The 27,367-nt window shown below is 44.4% G+C and overlaps 1 protein-coding gene across 1 annotated transcript; it reads left to right on the forward strand.

The window, feature by feature from the left end:
• Positions 1 to 567: 567 nt before the first annotated feature.
• On the forward strand, positions 568 to 25,310 carry PPP1R18 (protein phosphatase 1 regulatory subunit 18). The gene is made up of 4 exons (XM_075323409.1): positions 568 to 1,027; positions 4,911 to 6,284; positions 22,616 to 22,808; positions 22,917 to 25,310. The coding sequence occupies exons 2-4, from the start codon at positions 5,046 to 5,048 to the stop codon at positions 22,934 to 22,936; spliced, it is 1,452 nt and encodes a 483-aa protein (XP_075179524.1). The 5' UTR covers positions 568 to 1,027; positions 4,911 to 5,045; the 3' UTR covers positions 22,937 to 25,310.
• The last annotated feature ends 2,057 nt before the right edge of the window (positions 25,311 to 27,367 follow it).

The following is a 27,367-nucleotide window of genomic DNA, read 5'->3' on the forward strand; positions in this document are numbered from 1 at the left end:
AGAGTCGTTTTTTTTTCCCATATGCAAAAAAACCCCACTAAACAATTTTTTTTATTATTATTATTATTATTGTTATTATTAGTAGTAGTAGTTGTATTATTATTATTATTGTTATTATTATTATTGATATTTTTATTGATATTTTTTATTATTATTATTATTATTATTGTTATTAGTATTTATATTATTATTATTATTATTATTATTATTATTATTAACCTCTTTTTTTAATTATTTTTCGCTACGGCCAATAATCCAGGTATTTACGTAAATGATATTTTAATTGCAAAGGTAAATAATAGACATTTATTATACAAGAAAAGCGCCAAGGAGGGAGGTCGCTTCGGGCAGAGGCGCTGGATCTGGAAGGTCGTCTTATTGAGTTTTCTTATTTCTTCTATGTGTAAACCATCGGAGGAAGTTGTCATAGGAAGTGAGCGCTTAGTATCGGAATGTGGTTTTTGTAATATTACCGGAGGCTTCAGCCGCCCCCCTCTCCCCGTCCTTCCTCTATATTCGCTCAGCAGTGTGAGGGTTAATTGGCCTGTATCCCCCCCTCCTTCCTCGTATCTCCACCCTCCCCCAGTAACCTCACCCACCACCCTCTCGCTCCTTCTGTCTGTGAATCAATTTCTTCTTTCTGCACACCCTTCTCTCCTTGCTTCTCATTTAAAGGGGCATTTTAATCCCATTTTTCCTTTTTAGCCTTTTTTATATATTTTATTTTATTTTGCGTTGTCATCTTTTTTTTTCCTTAGATCCATTCAAAAATAAAACTTCGGAGAATCCCCCCGGATCCCGAGCGCGCTGTGATTTTTCTTCTTATTTTTTGTATTGGAAGGTCGTCGTTCACCTTTCCGAGTAATGGTGAGGACGAGAGAAGTTGCCGATGGAGTCATCCCTCCCGATATGTGAGAAGGTCCGGCTTCTCGGAGAAGTTGAGTGAGGAATGTACCTCCGGACGTAGCGAAGAGACGCCAAGGATTTTGGAAGCTTTTGTGTCCGGCTGTGGAGGAGCCTGGAAGGGGTATGTATATCACAAGCGGTATATATATATAATGGAAGACATATTGTATGACCGTCATCGCCACCGGATAAAATATCGCCGATTGACTATCGTTCCGCACCATATCGGTGCAGTGTATACATAGGGACTGTTATATCCGTATATAATATGTATATATTCTTGTCTTGTGACCAACTTTGTTCGTACGCAGTTTGCTGTCAGTCTCCGCTCAGATTTCACACATCAGCCCCCGTATACATGGCGGTCTATATGTGGACAGCTGCGCCTTTGTCTCTCCATTGTCTCCAGACAGGCCCGATGACTCTATGTTCATCTCTCGCAGTCACTTCTATCTTGATGGAGACCGCTCTGATGATGTCTCATTTCACTGTACGGTCTCTCAACCAGCTCATTGTTTGGGGATGCGATGTCTGTCCCCCTCCCCCAACAATCTGTCTAGGCCCCCCAGATTTATTGCACTGTATGGTGGTACCCGTCTGGTGATCCCATTGTGTTTTGCTTTATCCTTTTATTGTGCTGTCTCGCTCTTCTCTCATTACACTGCACTGTCACGGCGCTGTGCTGTCTCTACTGTCACCACACTTCACTGTTCCTATCCACTGCTATTGCACTGTCTCATTCCACTGCACAACCTGCGCTGTCTCGCTCCTCTCTCATTCCACTGCGCTGTCTCACTCTATTTTCTTTGCACTGTGCTGTCTCACTCTTCTCTCATTGCGCTCAATGTCTGTCTCTTTGCACTGCGATGTCTGTCTCATTGCGCTCAATGTCTGTCTCTTTGCACTGCGATGTCTGTCTCTTTGCACTGCGATGTCTGTCTCTTTGCACTGCGATGTCTGTCTCTTTGCCCTGCACTGTCTGTCTCTTTGCCCTGCACTGTCTGTCTCTTTGCACTGCGATGTCTGTCTCTTTGCCCTGCACTGTCTGTCTCTTTGCACTGCGATGTCTGTCTCTTTGCCCTGCACTGTCTGTCTCTTTGCACTGCGATGTCTGTCTCTTTGCACTGCACTGTCTGTCTCTTTGCACTGCGATGTCTGTCTCTTTGCACTGCGATGAATGTCTCTTTGCACTGCGCCTTTTCTCTGTGCTGTGCGCCCTCTCTCTTTGCTGTTCACCGTCTCTCTTTTCTGAGCGCCGTCTCTCTTTGACCTGCGCTGTCACTCTCTTTGCGCTACACTGTCTCTCTTTGCTGTGTGCCGTCTTTATTTGCGGTGCGCCATCTCTCTTTGCACTGCGCCGTCTCTCTTTGCTCTGCGCCATCTCTTTGCACTGCGCCATTTCTCTCTTTGTGGTGCATTGTCTTAGTGCTGTGCCGTCTTTCTCTTTGCACTGTGCCATCTCTTTCTTTTTGTGCTGTATTGTCTCTTTACGCTGAGCCATCTCTCTGTGCACTGCGCCATCTCTCTGTGCGCTGCACCATCTCTCTTTGCACTGCGCCATCACTTTGCTCTGCGCCATCTCTGTGCGCTGCGCCGTCTCTCTGTGTGCTGCACCGTCTCTCTTTGCACTGCGCTGTCTCTCTTTGCTATCTCTGTGCGCTGTGCCATCTCTCTCTGTGCCCTGCGCTGTCTCTGTGCGCTGCGCCGTCCTTCTCTTTGCACTGCGCCGTCCTTCTCTTTTCACTGTGCCGTCCTTCTCTTTGCACTGCGCCGTCCCTCTTTGCACTGTTTTGTCTCTCTTTGCACTGCATTGTCTCTCTCTTTGTGCTGCGCCATCACTCTCTTTGCTCTGCTCCATTTCTCTCTTTGCTTTGCTCCTTCCCTCTCTTTGCTCTGCTTTGTATCTCATTGCACTGTGCCATCCCTCTCTTTGCTCTGCTCCATGTTTCTCTTTGCTTTGTTCCTTCCCTCTCTTTGCTCTGCTCCTTCCCTATCTTTGCTCTGCTCCATGTTTCTCTTTGCTTTGCTCCTTCCCTCTCTGCTCTGCTTTGTGTCTCTTTGCTTTGCTCCTTCCCACTCTTTGCTCTGCACCATGTTCCTCTTTGCTTTGCTCCTTCCCTCTCTTTGCTCTGCACCATGTTCCTCTTTGCTTTGCTCCTTCCCTCTCTTTGCTCTGCTTTGTGTGTCTTTGCTTTGCTGGTTCCCTCTCTGCTCTGCACCATGTTCCTCTTTGCTTTGCTCCTTCCCACTCTTTGCTCTGCACCATGTTCCTCTTTGCTTTGCTCCTTCCCACTCTTTGCTCTGCACCATGTTCCTCTTTGCTTTGCTCCTTCCCTCTCTTTGCTCTGCTTTGTGTGTCTTTGCTTTGCTGGTTCCCTCTCTGCTCTGCTTTGTGTCTCTTTGCTTTGCTCCTTCCCTCTCTTTGCTCTGCTCCATGTCTCTCTTTGCTTTGCTCCTTCCCTCTCTTTGCTCTGCTCCATGTCTCTCTTTGCTTTGCTCCTTCCCTCTCTTTGCTCTGCTCCATGTCTCTCTTTGCTTTGCTCCTTCCCTCTCTGCTCTGCTTTGTGTTTCTTTGCTTTGCTCCTTCCCTCTCTGCTGTGCTTTGTGTCTCTTTGCTTTGCTCCTTCCCTCTCTTTGCTCTGCTCCATGCCTCTCTTTGCTTTGCTCCTTCCCTCTCTGCTCTGCTTTGTGTTTCTTTGCTTTGCTCCTTCCCTCTCTGCTGTGCTTTGTGTCTCTTTGCTTTGCTCCTTCCCTCTCTTTGCTCTGCTCCATGTCTCTCTTTGCTTTGCTCCTTCCCTCTCTTTGCTCTGCTCCATGTCTCTCTTTGCTTTGCTCCTTCCCTCTCTTTGCTCTGCACCATGTTCCTCTTTGCTTTGCTCCTTCCCTCTCTTTGCTCTGCTTTGTTTGTCTTTGCTTTGCTGGTTCCCTCTCTGCTGTGCTTTGTCTCTCTTTGCTTTGCTCCTTCCCTCTCTTTGCTCTGCTCCATGTCTCTCTTTGCTTTGCTCCTTCCCTCTCTTTGCTCTGCTCCATGTCTCTCTTTGCTTTGCTCCTTCCCTCTCTTTGCTCTGCTCCATGTCTCTCTTTGCTTTGCTCCTTCCCTCTCTTTGCTCTGCTCCATGTCTCTCTTTGCTTTGCTCCTTCCCTCTCTGCTCTGCTTTGTGTTTCTTTGCTTTGCTCCTTCCCTCTCTGCTGTGCTTTGTGTCTCTTTGCTTTGCTCCTTCCCTCTCTTTGCTCTGCTCCATGTTCCTCTTTGCTTTGCTCCTTCCCTCTCTTTGCTCTGCTCCATGTCTCTCTTTGATTTGCTCCATCCCTTTCTTTACTCTGCGCGTCTTTCACATTTTCCTCCCTTGTCTTTTCTGTCATCCATTGTCCCCATGCACTTTGCCACCATCTCACTGCACCGTTATTTCCGCTCTTGCTCTCCCACGGTCTTGCCCTATCCCGCTTTCAATCATGATTGAAGTCTGTTTACCCCATCATACCCTCCTCCTCTTTACCAAATGAAATATTTGGCCTAAGTACATGCAATTTCGGAATTACCACTGTAATCCTTGATGTGGTGTTTACTACTATTCCCCATAATAAACAGATCAGTAATTAACATAGTAAAATGCATATTAACACCAGAGCGCCAGATGTAGCATCGGTGCCAAGTGTGTGACGGATAATTACCATGAGATGAGCTCTTATTAATGTCATTTAGGCTTGAGTTGAATTTTAGATGACAGTTGAATGCGACTTATACAGTATGCTATTATGTACTATGTTGTTGTTACTTTACACATTTTTTTGGATTAGGGGAACAATTCGTTTTGACATCTATGGATGTTCTCCGACTACAGTTCTTGTAAAATGATCTCGGAGTTAAAAAAAAATCCATCTTACTATCATTGTTTGATGCTATTTGTCAGCTGCATCTTTCATGTGGTTCCTTTTGAGTCTTTTTGTTTCACATCGACATTTTTTTTGCCCTCGAGTCACGATATCATATTGTATTTCCTCAGGAGAATCCCACCACTGAAAAGCAAGCTTGGTCTTCTCCTTCCACCATGCCTCCTCCTTGCCAAATATTGTTTATGGTGTCTGAAAAATAACAAAAGAATTGAAGTCAACATCAAAGGACAATCATCAATTCAAAAATGATGGAGGTTCCAGATTGGAAGGTCCATCTTCTAGAAAGAAAAAGAAAAGAAGAAGAAGAAATGAAAAGGAGAGAAAAGGAGGAAGAGGAGCGACTTGCCAAGATGCCTCCATGGAAAAGAGAGATCATTCTACGAAGGAAAGCCAAGGCCGAGGCTTCTATGTCTGAGAGCAGAACTGAGACCGATGGAGAAGAACGAGAAGACAAAGTCGGAGGTTTTGGTGAAGAAGAAGTCCGAGAGAGCAGGGTCTTGAGAGAAAATATAGGTCCCGTTCAAAAAAATCCATTTATCCAACAGGAGAAGCAAAGACGGATACCAGAATATTCCTGCACTAGGCCAAAGTCTACCACTGAGCAAACAGTTCAACGCTTTCCAAAGGTAGATGATCTACCCAATGAGGTGAAGGAACAAGATGCTTTATTAGAAGAACATCAGCCTCCACCCATTGATGTCAAAGGGAGGGTGAGCAGGCTGCTTAGTCGATTTGGAGGTTCAAGGACAGAAGACGATAGTAGTGAGACATGTTTACAAAGGGTAAATGGAGAAGGGGAAGGGGTTACCAAAACTGTATTGCCCACAACTCCTGTTATATCGGAGCCTGAAACTCAGGCCTCAAGTATTGCAAACCCCGCTCCGCCTTCTCCTTCCTGCCTACTTGCTGTCACGGGAAGCCAGTCTCTAACTCAGGAAACCACTCTCTCCCCCTACGTCACTCCTTCCTCTTCGTGTGTTGAATCGGAGCCATCTGAGCTTTCAACTTGCGTGGCCCCCACGGCCATGAGTGGGTTCAACAACAAGCAAAGTATGACGGAAGAAGTTAGACCTTTTCCTTTCCAGCTGCGTCCAGCATCCCCAGCCAGACAATTAAAGCAGACTACCCAAGTGTCGCCAATCTTGTCGAGGCCAGAAACCTTCAAAGTTAATGCTGCAAAGACAGAAGAAGATGGTGAAAACGGGCTCAGTCCTTCCAAAGTCAACCGCAATTTCCAGGGCATCAAGAGAGTATCGGGAGAGAGTCAAGCTGTGCAAACGAGAAAGGGCAATACGATCACGGTCAACCCGCGAAAAGCCGTGGTCTGTGAGAATGGGTATGCTGTGACAGAGACCAAATCCCCGATCACCAAGCCTGAATCTGGAAAGAAACGTTACCCAACAGCGGAAGAGATCAAAGTCATCGGGGGCTACCTGGCTTTATCCAGGTCGTGTTTGGCCAAGCACAGTCGGGACAAGAAGAAGGTAAGGGCTTGAGTTATCTTTTCCTTCTGTATTGCACTATTATTTTTCCAGAATGGAGAGAATCACGTTGGGAAGTGAGGAGCCTTGGCGCTTCAGATAAGGTTTTCATTAGAACCAACGCGTTTTGGTGCCTTTCTCAAGGTCAAAACGTTTTGAATCATCAACCACAGATGTAGGAGAACAGAGTCCCCAATGCAACACCACGGGCCACTACTGGTGTCTTTTTAAGTATACATATACATATTCACAATTTTGTATAATTTTTCTGCAATCAGAATGAACGATCCATCCATATGACTTATGAAACGGCTGTATATTTGTGTACAGATGTCGTTCTCTGTTCCTCCTCCTCCTCCTCTGCCTTCCCATCCCTACATTACAACCCCCACGTCTATCTCCGCTCCAGAATGTTATCTCTCACCATTCCTTTTGCAGGCTAAAACAAGTTGTAGGTCATATAGCTAGCAAAGTTTCAGCTGCAGGATACAGGTACCCTGCTGTCTGATTACCGCACCCTAGCTGCAAGACACATCCCAGTTATTTACTCCTTATACAGGGTGCAAACTGTATCAATATGAAAAATATTTTAGGTTCCCATTAAAAACACACCCAAAGTCCCCAAGAACAGGAAAGAATTCTTTCCATTCCATTTACAAATTCCATTTACAAATGTCCAATTTTGTGTCCGCAAGCTCTTTGCAGACCAATGTGTCTCCATGGCGACAGACAACAATGTAGACTGATCCTTCAGTCATACTCCCTTCTATAACTATACAATGTGTACTTAAAGGGAGATTCCCAATTTCATAATTATATCATCAGATGATAGTGTTTAGAAAAACAAGCACTTTTGCAATTTACTTCTTATTAAAATTTGCAGCCGTTCTGTAGATATTAACGCTTTTTTGTTTACAGCTCGTCGCCTAGGAGACTGACCACCACTAATGGCTAGCTTGTAAGCTCTGCACTGAAGCTGGCCGGGATTAGGAGATATCAGCACTTTCCAGTGATACTGGCTAGCTTCAAAACAGGGCTTACAAGCTCAATAGAAAAATGCTTGTAAGCACTGCACATCTACTGTCTAATATAGGTGGTCTGTCTCCAAGGCAACGAGGTGTAAACAAAAGAAGAGACAAACAAAGAGAGAACACAGCTCACCGGGGAATGTAAGATGAAATGCGGTGCTCGGATAATGGAGGAAGGTTGAACTAGATGGACCTAGGTCTTTTTTCAACCTTAGTAACTATGTAACTATGTAACCTGGTCCGGCTCCCAGGTGAACAACAGAAAAAATTAGCGCAATTAGTCCAGCATCCATAGTAGATTAAAAAACTACTTTAATGAAAAGGCATGACTAACATCGACACGTTTCAAGCAACAGTGCTCTTAGGGGCCCTTTGCACACTACGATATCGCAGGTGCGATGTCGGTGGGGCCCAATTGAAAGTGACGCACATCCGGCGTCGCTCTCGATACGATTAATGAGCACAAAAGCGTCGTAATCGTATCATCAGTGTAGCGTCGGTCATTCCCATGAATTGGGAAAGACCGATGTTACGATGTTGTTCCTTGTTCCTGCGACAGCACACATCGCTGTGTGTGAAGCCGCAGGAGCGAGGAACATCTAATACCTGCGTCCCAGCCGGCAATGCGGAAGGAAGGAGGTGGGCGGGATGTTTACGCCCCGCTCATCTCCGCCCCTCCGCTTCTATTGGCTGCCTGCCAATCCTGGAGAACGGAGACACCCATCTGACTGTGGTGCACTGGAGCGGCCTTCTAGGTGAGTATTATAAAGTGATTTTTATGTTCTACACAGCGGCCTGCGCTCTTATATACAATATGTTAGAATGCTGTATATAAGAGCCCAGTGGTGGTGGCCGCAGCTTATAGACCGAGAAAGTGGTGACAGTTTCCCTTTAATATCCCAAGACTGGCTGAAAATTTTAGTAAGCAGTAAATTACAAAATTGCTTGTATTTACAAGAACTATCTAACAGTACCCATTTGTAAAGATGAAAATATCACTTTACGGATGAAATCGGAAATAATTAGAAGTGAATACGACCGCAGGATCCGATTACACAGGGTTGCTTATTGTTTGTCACCATTGAAACAAATTGGTCTGCATAGCAGCTGTAGACGCAAAAAAAAAAAATAGTCGGGAATACTTAGAAGCTGTCCTGGATTTATATACTGATTACCTATCTGATTTCTAGGAACACGCTGTTAATATCGCATCTACATACCTGCTGCACTATTCCACTGCGGATTTTACCTGCAGTTAAAATCCGCAGTCAAGTGAGCCATAGAGCTGCTTCAGGTATCTGTAAAATACGGTAGAAGCATGGACCGCATTAGCATGGACCTGCCATGGGTCTCCTGACCCAAACTCTGTAGCCTCAGGCGTATACGAGAGTATGGAGTTCAGGTTAGGAGACCCATGGCAGGTCTGTGATCTGTGGTCCGTGCTCAGGTCAAATATTACGGACATCTGAAGCAGCCCTCATTGGGCAAACTTTTTGGACTATAGGTTCAGAGGTCCCAGTGACATATAGCAAAACACCTGCTTTCGTACGCGTTGATCTGTGAAAAGTCCATGAGAAAATGTCTTCATCACAGAAGTTCTTGTAGATACACGTTCCCACAATTTGCTGTGTACATGTAAATACAGGAAGGTACTGGCGCTGAGCACAGGAAGTTCTGAGCGGGTTTACGTAACATGATGTGACTTTATGACCCTGAATTTAGCCACTTCGTACTAAATTGCCAAACCAAGTCCAAAGAAACCTCAATATAAATTTAAAGACTATGTACAATCGCATCATATAGTCAGACAACTACCCAAGCAATGGAAAGCCTAATGGGTCTTAGGGTTTTTGTCTACTTACTGTCAAGTTGGGCCCATTGCAGAGGCATAAAAAGCAAATAAGGACCTATGACACCTACCCAACTGTAGGATGACCTTGTGGGTGCCCTATAGGGCTGAGATGTTCCATTCTGCCAATCGGTGCACATCCCATCAGTCAGAACCCCTCCGATCAGCAAGTTATCATTTATCCAGTGGATAGATGGGAACTTATTAACAAGGGATGTCCAACTTGGACAACGCTTTGACATAGGCACTACATTTCTTCAATCTGAGGGCCTTTTGATACCTCACAGGTATAGGAGTCCATGGGTCATAGTCATGTAGTGCAACTCTGTAGGCAACTGGTCATGCAAACCAAGCTGTAGATCAGGAGGAATCCCATTGTTGGACAGTCCTCTTGCTAATGAGGTCTCTAATTTACTGGTAATCACAGTGAGGACAAGTATGAATAGATGCAATGAACCAGAGGCTTGGAGCTTCTCGAGCAATGATGTACATCCACATTTCCGTAGACCGCTTACTGCTTATGTGGGCAGGCAAACAAGCACATCAACCAGTGTCTAAATGGACCTTTACTTCATGTAGACAAGCCCGTTAAATTTTTAAAACGTCCTTATATTCTGTCTTATAATCTGTGTACAGACAACTATTGGACGTCCACCACCAAAAACTACAATTTGCTCAGTAATTTTGCACAAGCTCAACTCAAAACCCCCTAGTGTGCAAGAGAAAAGGTAATATCAGAGAGAGAATAATGAAATCATCCAGATTTGGCCTTCAGTCCGTGGTGACGTGGGGGCGGATTCCGAGACGGAAATGGAAGCGATGAGTAATAGAGTGTGGAAGGCAGAAAAAAAGATGTAATTACACAGAGACACAGCTGATAGGGGGCTGAGGCCGAGCAGCTGCACAAGAGGAGCTGTAAATGGTCCATGAAAGATTGGTAACCAATTGCCCAGTGCAATGTCTCGGCTTACAAAGCTTGACGCTTTCCATAAGTCCTTATTCTGGATACAGTATTTACCCCGTATGGTCCCAAAGCAAAACTGATGCAAACCTCTTATAACAAGTCTCTTTGCAAAAAAAGGCCATGTTAGATCTCTCTGCCCCCCTTTAGTAATGATCAGTTGCCAGGAAAGAGGCTGAGTGGCCTTGACTGTCTCCAAGGTTTCGGTGGAGCTGGCTGTGCCAAGCTTTTTTAGGAATAGCATTCCCTTCTATTGGAGCTGCGGAGCCGCTCTCGGCTGTTTCAGGAGCCCTACCTCTTGTGGCCGGGGCTTGGGAGTTTATATTCCCATCTCAGTCATGAAAAGCTGAGATGGGAATAACCCTTTGATAAGTTGACCAATGACCATTGATAACACCCAGTTGACTATTTCCAAAGCCCCACCTCCTGTGGCTGGTGATTGGATGCTAAGATTCATATCTCAGCCATGAACAGCTGAGATGGAAATAGCCGTACGATATATTATGGACTGGCTGACGCCAAATAGGGTGTATTGTATTGACAAATAAAATATATTCATACATTTCCAGCCGAAATTAGAGAGAAAAGTTTGCTCTGATTCACCAGATTTATTATTTATTATTATTATTATTATTATTATTATTATTATTATGGCGCTTTACATGTGAGAAGGGGTATACATAATAAAAACAAGGATAATAATCATGAACAATACAAGGCACTAACTGGTACAGGAGCAGAGAGGACCCTGCCTGCAAGAGCTCACGGTCTACAGGGGATGGGTGAGGATTTCATACTTGAGGGTAGAGCTGGTCATTGAGCGGTATAGTGTACTACGTGTTACTGCAGGTTGTAGGTTTGTTGGAAGAGGAGGGTCTTCATGTTCCGTTTGAAGGTTTCCACAGTAGGTGAGAATCTGATATGTTGGAGTAGAGCGTTCCAGAGTATAGGGGCTGCACGGGAAAAATCTTGTATTCGATTGTGGGAATAGGAGAAAAGATGGGAGATCAGAAGACCTTGTGAGGATCGGAGGTTGCGTGCAGGTAGGTAACGGAAGACTTGGTCATAGAAACATGAAGGAGACAGGTTTTGGGTGGCTTTGTATGTCATGGTTAGGGTTTTGAACAGGAGTCTTTGGCCATTGGGAAGGCAGTGAAGGGATTGGCAGAGAAGAGAGGCCAATGAATAGTGGAAGGAGAGGTGGCTTAGGCTACTTTCACACTTGCGTTCAGCCGAGTCCATCACTATGGAGAATAGCGCAGTCCGTTAACGCACTGCGCTATTCTCCATAGACTTGTATGGATGACGCACTGTAACGCAAGTGTCAGCGTTGCATCCGCTGGACGACGCAGCGTCGTTATTTTGACGCTGCGTCAGGCGGAAGGAATGCAGCATGTAACGTTTTTTTGAGCAGAGGAATACTTTGGATTTCACTGCGCATGCTCTCTCTGGCTCCCTCCACCCGTAACTAGGGTACACATCGGGTAACCAAGGAACCCTGGTCACGTGTGCCAGGAACCCGACAATTCCCCGCTTGGCTCCGCCCTCTCCCGCACTCCGTATGTATACACACAATCACACACACACACAATCAATCACACACACACACTCACACATACACTCACCTGTCCCCCAGCGATGCAGTCCCCACGGCACTGACGTCCTCAGCTATGGCCCCGCTCGGCTTCACCCACTTCGCACTCCACCCCCCGCTCCCGCACACATTGTCGGCGACCGATCAGCTGATCACCCGGCGGCCGGCTACTGTGAGTGATCGGCTGATCACCCGGCGGCCGGCTACTGTGAAGTGATCAGCTGATCACCCGACGGCCGGCTACTGGGAGTGATCGGCTGATCACCCGGCGGCCGGCCACTGTGAGTGATCGGCTGATCACCCGGCGGTCAGCTACTGTGAGTGATCGGCTGATCACCCGGCGGCCGGCTACTGTGAGTGATCGGCTGATCACCCGGCGCCCGGCTACTGTGAATGATCGGCTGATCACCCGGCGGCCGGCTACTGTGAGTGATCGGCTGATCACCCGGCGGCCGGCTACTGTGAGTGATCGGCTGATCACCCGGCGGCCGGCTACTGTGAGTGATCAGCTGATCACCCGGCGGCCGGCTACTGTGAAGTGATCAGCTAATCACCCAGCGGCCGGCTACTGTGAGTGATCGGCTGATCACCTGGCGGCCGGCTACTGTGAGTGATCAGCTGATCACCCGGCGGCCGACTACTGTTAGCGATCAGCTGATCGTTCACAATAGTCTGGCGACGGTAAAACTGTAAAAAAAAAAACAAAAAACGAATTGCGTTGTTTTGCAGCATCCGTTGCATCTGTTGTGCCACTATATGCAACGCATCCGTTGCATCCGTCACACAACGCAATGCAACAGATGCCGTTCAACGCAAGTGTGAAACTAGCCTTAGTCGGGCAGCAGAGTATAGAATCGATTTGGAGAGCTGCAAGAATGTTAGTAGGGAGGTTGCAGTAGTCAAGGTGGGAATTGATAAGGGCATGCAGCAATTTTTCTTTGAAGATTCTTGGTTAAGGAATGTATGGATTCAGGAAATATTTTTGGTTTGTAGTCAGCAGGAGGTGGAAAGGGTTTGGATTTGTGGCTTGAAGGAGAGAACAAAGGCCAAGGGTTACACCAAGACAGCGGGCTTGCGGGAGTGGTGAAAGTGAGCAGCTATTGACTATGATGGATAGGTCTGTTGGGGGTGTTGACTGAGATGGGGAAATGATAATGATTTCTGTTTTGTCCACGTTATGTTTTAGAAATCGAACAAAGAAAAATGATAAAATAGCAGACAGACATTGTGGAATTCTAGTTAGTAAGGAGCTGATATCAGGTCGAGGTAGATCTACGTATCATCAGCATAGAGATGATATTAAAAGCCGTAGGACTCTATGAGCTGTCCCAGGCTGAAGGTGTAGATTGCTAAGAAGAGGGCTCCGAGAACCGAACCTTGGGGGACACCGACAGATAGGGGGTGAGATGAGGAGGTGGTGTGAGAATGGGAGACGCTGAAAGTCCGGTCTGTTAGGTATGAGGAGATCCAAGAAAGGGCCAAGTCTGTGATACCCAGAGATGAGAGAATCTGTAGTAGGAGGGAATGGTCTACTGTGTCGAAGGCAGATTCTTCAGTCCGTCAAATATTACAGAAGAGTCAAATTGCTTCTTTTTCAAAACCTGAAATAGAAATGCCTTATATCGTTACTGTATATAATAAAGCACAACTTGCTGGTATTTTAGTACCATTCTCTCCTTCCCCTTTTGCAAACTAGACCGAGCTCACGAACCCGTGATGAGATGCGTACAGCTTGCTCTTAATCTTTCGCAATCCCATAATGTCTCAGTATTTCAAAACTTCTCTTGTGCTGCACCATTGTGGTCACTTCTCGGATTTCAGGGCCTTCGCAGGAACCAATTTCCTACTTCATTGATGTCTTTCAATCCTCAAGCTGTATACCTATGCTGGGCCGACCTACTGGGCAATTAGCCCATGGAGCAGAAGTTCTTATGTTTCACAGGTTTTTGTCCAGCCATGGATCTGCAAGCTACCACATGAATAGTCGCGCATCTGCTAAAGTACGCACATTCCTCTCTAGCTGTGAAAGTTGCAGAGACTTGCTGCTGGTAACACCTCTCCAGGTCAATATCCCCAGTAACGTCTTTATTCACTAGTGCAAACAAAACAAAAAGACAAATGTTGCCCATAGTATCTAATTAGTTCACAAATAATGGAAATGTGCTGCCCACTGCAACAATCAGGCTAAAAATAGGGGGGTATGCATGCAAAAGAGGGGACAATGCACATAATTAGCAGTGGTTCCAACATAACGCAACTGATGTTTGAGCTTGTCAAGAAGCAATTGATGTAAATGCTCTAAATCCATATACAGGTATAGCGGGACATCTCCCCCCAATAGTCATAGCAGAGATCGACTGAAAATAACAGATCTCTTCTGGTAGACTTCTACATGGTCAGCTATTTATGGGTGGTCTGTCCACGTTGCCCCCTTATTATTATAGAGAGGAGTCCCTCCCCCTTAGTCATTAGTCATACCAGAGATTTAATGAAATGTACAGCTCTCTTCTGTTGAATGTCCAGATGGTCACCTATTTATGGGTCTTTCCACATGGTGACCTATTGATGGGTTTATCCACATGAAGACCTTTTAGATGGGTCTATCTACATGTAGACCTTCTAGATGGGTCTATCCACATGGACAACTATTATTGTAGAGTGGAGTCCCCCCGTTAGTCATATCAGAGATCAACTGAAAATAATAGTTCTCTTCTGATGGACTTCCACATGGTGACCTATGTATTGGTCTGTCCACATGGCCCGCTAATATAAAGAGGGATCACCCCCTAATAGTCTTAGCAGAGATCGACCGAATAGAACAGATCTCTTCTGGTAGACGACCATATGGTCAGCTATTTATGGATGGTATGTCCACATGGACACCTATTATTATAGAGCGGAGTCCCTCCCCCTTAGTCATACCAGAGATTGAATGAAATGTAGAGCTCTCTTCTGTTGAATGTCCAGATGGTCCCCTATTTATGGGTCTGTCCACATGGTTACCTGTTGATGGGTTTATCCACATGAAGACCTTTTAGATGGTCTATCTACATGTAGACCTATTAGATAGGTCTATCCACATGTAGACCTTTTAGATGGTCTATCCGCATGTAGACCTTTTAGATGGGTCTATCCACATGTAGACCTTTTAGATGGTCTATCCACATGTAGACCTTTTAGATGGTCTATCCACATGTAGACCTTTTAGATGGTCTATCCACATGTAGTACTTTTCGATGGTTCTATCCACATTATAAAGAGGAGCCCCCCCCCCCCCCCCCGTTAGTCATATCAGAGATCAACTGAAAATAATAGTTCTCGTCTGATGGACTTCCACATGGTGACCTATGTTTCGGTCTGGCCCCCTAATATAAAGAGGGGTCACCCGTTAATAGAGTTAGCAGTGATTAACTGAAGAGAAAGGACCCAGCACCGATTACAGTAAGATAAAATCCAAAAAAACTTTATTAAGTCATATTAAAAGTTATAAAGGTACAAAAAGTTCCATGATAACGCCAAAGAATGGATACTTAACGCATTTCCGACTCAATAAATAAAAACACAGTCCTTAATCGGATTATTGGATTAAGGACTGTGTTTTTATCTCTTGAGTCCGAAACATGTCAAGTATCAATTCTTTGGTGTTATCATGGAACTTTTTGTACCTTTAGAAATTTTAATATGACTTAATAAAGTTTTTTGGATTTTATCTAACTGGAATCAGTGCTGAGTCCTCCCCACTCCTTCCTTTGGCTTCTGAGTCCGGACCTGCCTGTCCGGTGGACCACGGGCACTCCACAAAATCCTGTAACGCATCTACTCGGTGAGCTGAAAGTTTTTTCTTTTTCTAATTAACTGAAGAGAACAGTTCTCTTCTGATGGACTTCCACATGGTCAGCTATTTATGGGGTCTGTCCACATGGACACCTATTATTATAGAGAGGAGTCCCCCCCATTGGTCATGCCAGAGATCGATTGAAATGTACAGCTCTCTAATGACGAATGTCCAGATGGTCACCTATTTATGGGTCTGTCCATATGGTGACCTATTGATGGGTTGCTGGGTCTATCCACATGAAGACCTTTTAGATGGGTCTATCCACATGAAGACCTTTTAGATGGGTCTATCCACATGGACACCTATTATTATTATAGAGGAGTCTCCCCCATAAGTCATATCTGAGATCAACTGAAAATAACAGTTCTCTTCTGATGAACTTCTACGTGATGACCTATGTATGGGTCTGTCCACATGGCCCTCTAATATACAGAGGGGTCAGCAGTTCTCTTCTGATGGACTTCCACATAGTCACTTATTTTAGAGTGAAGCCTCTCCCCCATTATCCATAGCTGAGATCAACTGAAAACAGTTTATTTTCTGTTGGACTTCCATATGGTCACCTGTTTATGAGTGGTCTGTACACATGGACATCTATTACAGAGGGGCGTCTCCCCCCAATAGTCACAGCAGAGATTTAATAAATATAACTGCTGTCTTTTGGTGGACTTCAATGTGGTCACCTATGTATGGGTCTTTCCACCTAGCGAACTAGTCTACATGGTCACCTATTATAGAGAGGAGTCACTCCACCCAATAGTCTTAGCAGAGATTGACTGAGGAGAACAGTTCTTTCCTGATGGACTTCCACATGGTCACCTAGTAAACTACTAATGGAAGGTCTATCCACATAGTCACCTATTTATGGGCACATGGGTGGGGGTTTCTGCAGCTGAAATTGCATCAGAAGCATCTTATTTTAGTGAAGGGGTCATACAGATGATAAACCAGAATTTAAAAGCCCACATTAACCAGAGGAAACCCATAAGAGCCTTGTAGGAACGTAAAATCGGCAAGCAAATGAACACTTGATTCTGCAAAGGCAGGAAGAAGATAAAGGGAGGCCATATATAGACAACATAAGGAGATTATCAGTGCCCTAAATTCAAGTCTGCAGAACGGACGCCAGCCGGAGTGTAAACATTTCCGAATACAGTAGTAATATCACAAGTCTGACACTAATTAGAAATGTTACACATCGGAGAACAGAACGCAACTCTGCTGATTGCACAACTTGTCACGTCACCCTAAACTCCGTTCTATGACACACGGCTTTAGGAAACATGAACAGTGTCACCATGGTTTGTCATTAAGAAAGTCAAAAGACAACCATACATTATATTTTTGGTAGTTTTCCATTGCTTGTGATACCCTGTGAAGTATAATTAAGAAACACTCCGAGCCTAAGGCAGTGGTGCGTGACAAAAGGATTTTCCGTGTTGCTCTTGGATCCTGCACCGCACCCATGAGGACCATTTACACAGGTTAGTTTTTGGCCATAAGCAAATCTTAATCGACTGCATGCAAATTGGTCAATGATCAGGTAATGGCCCGATCACACTTGACGACACAACTGTATGGAGACAGAATCATTAATATGCTCATTCTGCTCCCGTACTGTACAAGTTTGTTGGCAGCACATGCGCTGTTTACACTGGGTGATGCGCTGGTGACAATAATGGTCCATATGAAAGATCGAGCCTTTGCTCTTTTGTCAGAAAATTGGTGACATGAGTCAATGATTGGGAACCTAAATTCTTAAAAACACTGAAGGTGGTAGAGGGTTCAATGCCTTGGACATGAAAATCTCATAGGAACTTGAACTTTCCGATGTAGGCACCTGTCGCGGGCGGGGAGGGGGCCGTCGATGCTGCAGCCTCCTGCTCGCTGCTCGGTGGCTCAAGCGGTGGGCCGGATCCGGGGGCTCGAGCGGCACTCCTCGCCCGTGAGTGAAAGGGGGGGTAGCTTTTGGGATTGGGGAAGTCAGTTCGTGACGCCACCCACGGTTTGTGGTGAGGTTGGGACACCACCGCTGCTCTGGACGGGGATCCCGGGAGCGATGACGGGGAGCAGCCGAGATGTTTCTCTCCCCTCCGTGGGTAGGGGGGTTTTGGGTGGTCCCGGGGCCCGGTTGGGGGTGTGTTGGAGAGTGGATGGCAGGGTTCGGGGAGGTGCAGGGTTGCGGGGGCAGCACGGTGCCAGATGGCACTGTGGTACTCACTCAGCCAGTAACGTACACGGAGTCTCTGGTAAAACAAACGGCTGGATGGACGAGTTCCGCAGACGGCTGCGGTGGTCACTCCCGGTAGGTTGGCGGTGACTGCCTTTCCCTGCACCTGTAGTGTGTTCTCGGCCCCGATGGCTTCCCACCGGTGACCCGCTCCTCAGCGTGGATAGATGCCGAGGGAGCCCCTTTTGCCCGCAGGCTCTGGCCCTGGGAACTGTAGCCTTGGCGGTGACTGTATTTCCCTTCACGGTTGAGCGGTTGCCTTCAATCGGGTCTTTGCTACTGGGAAACCCCGGAGGTTCCCATCGCTAACGGATCTGACCGGTTTTACGGCGACTCCAAGCCTGGTCGGGGTCCATAGGCCCTGCCGAATGGTGCTGGCTTCTCTTCGCTCCCCGGTTCGGTACCGGCGGGCCACCACCCGTCCCCGGTCCTACAGTTCCGCGTCGATTGGCCCCTCCTGCAGACGGTCACCACCGTCTGCCAACCTTGCTGTAGGTGTCCGGGCCACGTACCCGGACACGGTCAGTCTGCTCCTCCACTACTACTTTACTCCTCTCTCTTCCTACTCCAAAACTGTTCTCCTTCCTTTTCCCGCCTCCAGGACTGTGAACTCCTCAGTGGGTGGCGCCAACCGCCTGGCTCCACCCCACCTGGTCTGGACATCAGCCCCTGGAGGGAGGCAACAAGGATTTGTGTGTGACTGGTGTGCCTAACCGGGGTGTGGGGTGTGTTGTTACAGTACCTGTGACGTCCTGGCTTGTTCAGGGCGCCACACACCACTACATTATTGACTTGTGTAGGATGCATCACAAGCACTAAAATCTCACGAAAAAGTTCTAAAATATTTCAGGTGGAATTTTTTTTATAGTAATTTCAGTTAAATTTTTGTGAAATTTCTTTGCATTTGATAAGATTTTCTGCTCGTAGAGAACATATTTAGAGTAAACCTTACTAAAGCGCTGGTCAAAGAAGAAGACTAGAGAGGAGATGGTCTCAGACCAAACGGTTTAAGGAAGAGTTAAGGAAGAGGAGGGGCAGAGAACTGAGACTTTTGAGAAGAAGGCTCATGACATCTGGGGTCATTGGGGGAGGAGAGACAGCTGGGTAAGAAAGGGAGGGGAGAACATGGAAGAGAAGGTCTGGAAATTCCCGAGGGCTGAAGAGACAGAGATTATTGATGGCCTGTGGACAATGGATAGAGGGAATAAAAGGGAAATGCAGACTGTAGAGTGGGCAAGATAATAATAAACTCTTTTATGGAGAGGATATAAGAGGTTGAGCATAATTAGATTATTCCGAGAGGAGGAGAACTTCTCTGTTACTGAGCTCCTTCCTCTACTCTCCGCATCATTTTTTCATAATGTTAGGCCCGGTCGTCTTTCCTCGCCTCCATCTTATCCTCACCCTCTACACCTTGCTGCAGCCTCAGCTCCTTTCCAGAGAGATCTCAGCTTCTTATCCCCCTTCTTGTCTCCCCTATATGACCCCTAACCATATAATCTTGTTAAGGCCACAGCCAATTAAGAGATTAACATAGTTAACCCCTTCCTTATCAGGCCAGCTTAGTATGTATTTTGGCCTACAGAGTCACGCGTACACTTATTGCTATTGCACATATTTGGGCCACACGATCTTTGGGGGTGTTAGTAATTCTGAAATAAAACTGAGCGTACAGCATCTACAACTAATTATTCTACGTAAATTGCAAGCTAATGGCATAGTCCTTGTTCACAAGCCTATTCGTTTAATTAATTGTTGGCTCTGATGTTTGGCGCACTAGCCACCGGTAGGATTGGACTACCACAGTGATAGTCCCATTCTGTACTGTGACAAGGAATTGAAATAAGCTCTACATCCAGGAAGTTTGTATGGCACATGATGCCACCAGTGACATAACAGGGACTCCCTCTTTATTAGGGGCTCTTGATGCCATCAGTGAAATAAGAGGGAATCCCTCTGTACTGGGGGCTCGTGATGCCATCAGTGACATAACAGGGACTCCCTCTGCATTGGGGGCTCGTGATGCCATCAGTGACATAACAGGGACTTCCTCTGTATTGGGGGCTCGTGATGCCATCAGTGACATAACAGGGACTCCCTCTGTATTGGGGGCTCGTGATGCCATCAGTGACATAACATGGACTCCCTCTGTATTGGGGGCTCTTGATGCCATCAGTGACATAACAGGGACTGCCTCTTTATTGCGGGCTCGTGATGCCCTCAGTGACATAACAGGGACTCCCTCTGCATTGGGGGCTTGTGATACCATCAGTGACATAACAGGGACTCCCTCTGCATTGGGGGCTTGTGATGCCATCAGTGACAGGGACTCCCTCTGTATTGGGGGCTCGTGATGCCATCAGTGACATAACAGGGACTCCCTCTGTATTGGGGGCTCGTGATGCCATCAGTGACATAACAGGGACTCCCTCTGTATTGGGGACTCGTGATGCCATCAGTGACATAACAGGGACTCCCTCTGTATTGGGGACTCGTGATGCCATCAGTGACATAACAGGGACTCCCTCTGTATTGGAGACTCGTGATGCCATCAGTGACATAACAGGGACTCCCTCTGTATTGGAGACTCGTGATGCCATCAGTGACATAACAGGGACTCCCTCTGTATTGGGGACTCGTGATGCCATCAGTGACATAACAGGGACTCCCTCTGTATTGGGGACTTGTGATGCCCTCAGTGACATAACAGGGACTCCCTCTGTATTGGGGGCTTGTGATGCCATCAGTGACATAACAGGGACTCCCTCTGTATTGGGGGCTTGTGATGCCATCAGTGACATCACAGGGACTCCCTCTGTATTGGGGGCTCGTGATGCCCTCAGTGACATAACAGGGACTCCCTCTGTAGTGGGGGTTTGTGATGCCATCAGCGACATCACAGGGACAACCCTCTGCTGTATTATGTCCTAATCTGCTTTTGTACCCTAACTAACAAAATGTCAGTACTTGCATAACTATCCTCAACATACAATAGGGTCCTTGTTCTCACCACTAAAAAGACGTCATATATTGCACAACATACAAATCTGTTATCATTATACACAGGAGAAAACTAAAATATTTTACAACTTCTGATATTTTTTTCTAGAAATAACCTATTAAACTTAATTATTATCTGCTCCAATTTACAATATTAAGAATGTACTATGTGGCCCTCATGAAAAAAAAATCTTATTTCTGGTGTCTTGGTTTTTAAGAGGTTAGCTCATCATCTTGATGTCAAACATCTTCCTCTCCATTTAATGTATTCATTACAAATGTATTTTACAGTATATGAGCCGAGTCATCTCATAATATCGCCACTCCTTAGTTACCCTGGTTGTGTGTTTCGAGCCACTGTTATGCTGGAGAAGACCCAGCCACGACCCATCTTCTGTGCTCTTACTGAGGGAAGAAGGTTGTTGGCCAAAATATTGCAATACATGTCCATCCATTCAATGCGGTGCCGTTGTCCTGTCCCCTTTGCAGAAAAGCACCCTCGAAGTATGATGTTTCCACCCCCATGCATCACGATTGGGACGATGTTCTTGGGGTTCTACTCATACTTCTTCTTTCTCCAAACACAAGGCGAGTAGAGTTGATACCAAAAAGTTATATTTTGGTGTCATCTGACTACACAACCTTCTCCCATGCCTCCTCTAGATCATCCAGATGGACAATTATGAACTTTAAACGGGCCTGGACATGTGCTGGTGTAAGCAGGGGGATCTTGCGTGCACTGCAGGATTTTAATCCATGAGGGCATAGTGTGTTACTAACTGTAATCTGTGAGACTGTGGTCCCAGTTTTATTCAGGTCATTGACCAGATTCTTCCATGTACTTCTTGGCTGGTTCCAGACCTTTCTCACAATTCTCCTTATCCCACGAGGCGGGATCTTGCATGGCTCCCCAGATCAAGTAAGATTGACAGTCATCTTGTGTTTCTTCCATTGCCTAATAATTGTGGCAACAGTTGTTGCCTTCTCACCAAGCTGCTTGCCAACTGTCCTGTAGCCCATTCCAGCCTTGTGCAGGTCTTCAATTTTGTCCCTGCTGTTCTTAGACAGCTCTTGGGTCTTGGCCATAGTGGAGAGCTTGGATTGTGATTGAGTGTGTGGACAGGTGTCTTCTATACAGGTAACAAGTTCAAATGAGTGAAAAGTAGGAGGGTTTTCTTGAGGACCAAACAGGTCTGTGAAAGCAAGAATTCTTGCGGTAGGTCATCAAATACTTAATTCATGCAATAAAATGCAAATTCATTATTTCAAAATCATACAATTTGATTTTCTGGATTGGTTTTAAATTCTGTTTGTCATAGTTGAAGTTACCTACAATACAAATTAGAGATCTCTCCATTCTTTGTAAGTGGAAAAACTTGCAAAATCGGCAGTGCATCAAATACGTATGTACCCCACTGTATGGCATATACATAAGAATTAGGGATGATCGAATACTTCGATTATTCGGCTTCGCGAATATTTTCCGAATACCTCGCCGCTATTCGACTATTCGTGAATATTCGATACGCAATGTAAGTCTATGGGAAACCCAAATAACAACTATTTGGAACTATTCGGGCTTCCCATAGACTTACATTGCGCATCGAATAGTCGAATAGCCGCGAGTATTCGGAAAATATTCGCAAAGCCGAATAATCGAAGTATTCGATCATCCCTAATAAGAATGTACCAAAAACTACAGCTATAATGCATACCCCACTCCATGATCACTACTTTAACTAGTGGAAGATCTCCAGTTTGAAGAACCTTTACATTTACATAAGTCAACCTGTTCCAGTAAAGTAAATTCTCTCCACTTTTTTCATTTGTTTAGATGAACATCTCCTTTCCGGATTCAGATCTAGAGAGCACCTTCGAGTATCCATCAGAGAGCTCTATGTTAGCAGAGTATGGCCCATCAGATGACCTGGAGGTCCCAGTTCCTCCACTTGCTCAGCCTGAGGATGACGAAGAAGAAGAAAGTGCTCTGTTAGGAGGCATCTTAAGAAGGAAAGCTCTCATAGTTGGTGAGTAATTTGGTTTTAATTTATTTTCTAGGGGTTTTTTTTGGCCACTTTTATCGTATGATGATGTCCTACTATTCCGTAACACTTCTCCATACTATTCTATTGTAGACGAGTCCTGCAAACGCTGAAGAGAGGTTACAAAGCGTTTTGGGTACTGAGCACCAATGCACCTGTGGATCCTGGTATTTTTCTACCAGTGGAACTAGTCTGGATTACCAGTAAAACCAACACCTGACTACTGGGAAGAAAAACTGTTACCTCCACAGCCAAGAGGTGGACTTGGTCTCTTTATGAAGAGTGGAGGTCATCCATCAAACCATTCAAACTATTGACTGATCCAGTGGAGGCAACAATCCTTGATTCTGGAACCAAAGGTGGCAATACATAATGGTCTAAAGTCAACCAAAATATACGATTTCAACTAAAACGATCATTCACCAAGTGAAATTTAATAACTAAAGAGAGCCTGTCTATATCAAGAAAGAAGTCAGACATGATCAAATTTTTGTCTGACAGTCCTTAGTCTATGAAAGATCTTTACTGGAAGAACATTACCATAATATTTCATGGTTCTTCACCTGGCATCATTGAAAATGTATGACCAGTTTGGGCCTCTGCAACGGCCAATGTGGACTAAACTGTGTAAGGCTTCCTCTACATAAGGATACATGACCAGATGATCATTCGTTCGATCATCAACCTTCTTTTATCTAATGTGTATGGCCGCCGTGAGAGCATCTTGTTTGGCGATCATTACCATTTATCTGTGAAATGATCCAAATCCTTAAAGGGAGCTTGTCAGTGTATTTTTACATATAGTAATTCTGGCATGGCCGAGTAGGCGTTTGTCTCCCAATACAAATGACACCTTTCTTGTAGAGATCCAATGTATAGGCCATGAGTTATCTTGCATAGAAGATTTATGCAAATCAGAGAGGAAGTGACTTGTGCAGGCTTATCAGCAGGAAGTAGCAGTCCAAGTTCACAGACACGCCCCCCCAGTGCACTTCCTGCCTGACTCACGTAAATCTTCTATGCTTGATTTCTCATGACTGGCACATCGTATTTCTATAAAAAAGGTATCATTTTGATTAGGGGACAAGTGCCTACACAGCCATACCACAATTTCCATATATAAAAACTTGTTAACAGGTTCCCTTTAAACAGTGGATGAGTAACAATCACCTGTTCTTAGAATACACACATTAGCGGTGAGACTAGTTTTAGCAGTATATTTGTATTTTAGCATATTTTATTAGTTAATTGTGATACTGTATAGATCGACGTCCTTTAGATTTAGCTCGTCCTAATTCAATATATGTTGTTGTACAAAATTAGAAAAACATGGCTGTTTTATTTTCCAAAATACAGTGCCATAGGTTGTGACTGGTATTGGGATAAATGTGGCAGACCTGCAATACTAGACACAACCACTAAACAGGTGTGGCGCTATTTTTTAGAAAACAAAATGCCATTTTGTAACTGTATTGTCTAGATTATTAGTAGAACAAGCTACTGTTACCGACCACTGAAATCATTACTAGATAGTTTGTCTGAATATTAGTCGGCATGATCCTTTTTAGTTACTTAGTAACTTAGTTTCCTACTCTTAACCAAGTTGCCAGAGAATGTTTTGCTTTTACTGGTAACACCAGAAGTATTACTGGTGCGTGATACTCTGGTTTAAGGTACTGGTACTGGTTTTAATCCATAATACACCATTGGTAAAATTGGGTCGATCAAGATTTTTTATTTTTTTTTGTACATTTAGTCACAGAACAAAGGACTTCCATTGGCTCAGGACTGTCACCGTTCTCGAAGAGGACACATTGCTACTTTTATTACCGACAAGTATTTCTTTAAACTGCTTTTTTTGTTTATTTTGTATTTTTTTTATATATTTTTTAAAAATATTTTTGTATTTTTTTTTTTATTTTATACAAAGAAATGTTGATAAATGAGCGTTTGCTATCCATGCTTTAAGATTTCTTACTATACATGAGTGCCATGGTTACAGAAAAAAAAAAAAAAGGGGTCGGGGGATCACACAAAAAAGAGACCCTCAGATTGTCCAGCCACTTTGAATGTGTCGCCATATTTTTATTTTTTTTTTGCATATTTTTACTGTTATTAGCGGAAATGATGTCCGTAGTTGGGACTATAAAGAGCTGGTGCCTCGTACAAAGTGATGGCTGCGGATCTACGGGCGATCCGGCGTCCCCCGAGAAACTATTGTCCTATTTCACAATGGCGGGCACCGCTCTGCGACGGTCTCGCTTTCCTGCGGACTCACCGGGCATCATAGTATTCCAGCAGAGGCAGGTCTGCTTCAGTAATGCACTGTGTTTTGCACTTAATTTCGAATGTTTTAATATATATATATGAATGTACGTTTGTGTCCTCGCTGTATTTCTTGGATGGATGCAAATCATGACTGCGATTTTTGTAAGTTTGTGTTGTAAAATATACAAATAAGAGTATTGATTCTGACAACGACCCAGTGTGGACTTTTCTGTATCCTTACAACGCCTGGTGCGGACGTAATCCCCATACGACTACATGGAGATCAACAAATAGTCCGACAATGTGACCCGACCCTCACTGCTTACAAGGATCCTGCAAACTGCGGCAATCAGTGTATTGTAACAGAATTTTATATAAAAATGTCTTTTTTTTTCAATTTCACATATCACTATATATATATATATATGTATATATATATATATATATATACATACATATATTTATATATATATTTATATATATACATATATTTATATATATACATATATTTTTTTATATATATATAGATATATTATATGTGTGAATATAAAGTATATGTATAGAGATATATGTAAATAAATAAATATATATATATATATATATATATATATATATATATATATATATAGTATATGTGTACATATAGTATATGTCTATTTATACAGTGACAGGAGTGAAAGGTTGCACAGTAGGTATCACACAATCTACCAGTCACAATAGATGATGTTAAAGCTCACCTCCTCCCTCTCCTGTACAATGATTGATAACACTTCTATATACAGTAGATAACAGAGGATGCACCATTCAGAATAGGTGATATCACAGCTCACCTCCACCTTTTCCTGTACAATGACTGATAAGACCTCTATATACAGTAGGTAACACAGGATCCACCATTCACAATTAGTGATATCACAGCTCACCTCCTCCTGTACAATGACTGATAACACCTCTATATACAGTAGGTAACACAGGATACACCATTAACAATTGATGATATCACAGTTCACCTCCTCCTGTGCAATGACTGATAATACCTCTATATACAGTAGATAACACAGGATTCACCATTCACAATAGGTGATGTCACAGCTCACCTCCTCCTCCTGTACAAGACTGATAATACCTCTATATACAGTAGATAACACAGGATTCACCATTCACAATAGGTGATGTCAGAGCTCACCTCCTTTTGTAAAACAAATAAAACCTCTATATACATTAGATAACACAGGATTCATCATTCAGAATAGATGTCACAGCTCACCTCCTCCTTCTGTACAATTATTGATAACTCCTCTACATAAAGTAGGTAACACAGGATCCACCATTCACAATATGTGATGTCACAGCTCACCCTCTCCTCCTGTACAATGACTGATAGCACCTCTATATACAGTAGATAACACTGGATTCACCATTCACAATAGGTGATGTCACAGCTCACCTCCTCTTGTAAAACAAATAAAACCTCTATATACATTAGATAACACAGGATTCATCATTCAGAATAGATGTCACAGCTCACCTCCTCCTTCTGTACAATTATTGATAACTCCTCTACATAAAGTAGGTAACACAGGATCCACCATTCACAATATGTGATGTCACAGCTCACCCTCTCCTCCTGTACAATGACTGATAGCACCTCTATATACAGTAGATAACACTGGATTCACCATTCACAATAGGTGATGTCACAGCTCACCTCCTCTTGTAAAACAAATAAAACCTCTATATACATTAGATAACACAGGATTCATCATTCAGAATAGATGTCACAGCTCACCTCCTCCTTCTGTACGACTGATAACACCTCTATATACGGCAGATAACACCGGATCTACCATTCACAATAGGTGATATCACAGCTCACCTCCTCTCCCTCGCTTCACAATGATCTTTGCCCAGTCTATTGCAGCTAATATTCATGTGAAGAAAAAGTAGTAAGATTGAAATATTAGACCTATTACTATAAATAACAAACTAAAAAAAAAAAAATTTATTTTTTTTTAGCATATTTATACAGAGGGAGCTAGTGGACCCTGCGGAGCTTTTCCAAAGCTGGTGCACTTCCTAGCTACAGCACATAACTGAAGATCGATGAGGGGCCACAGTGACAAATGCTATAATCTGGCTTTGCTCTGCGTTTTCCTGCTCAGTGCGACCAATCGCCGAGATGTTGACAGTCCTACATTTAAAGTTAGAAGAAGAAAAAGTAAACTATCTACTAAATGAGTTAACTGAGGATCCATCAGCGAGCTTCTTCTGATGGA

This window comes from Anomaloglossus baeobatrachus, chromosome 9, assembly GCF_048569485.1.
Source record: "Anomaloglossus baeobatrachus isolate aAnoBae1 chromosome 9, aAnoBae1.hap1, whole genome shotgun sequence".
Lineage (NCBI taxonomy): Eukaryota > Metazoa > Chordata > Amphibia > Anura > Aromobatidae > Anomaloglossus > Anomaloglossus baeobatrachus.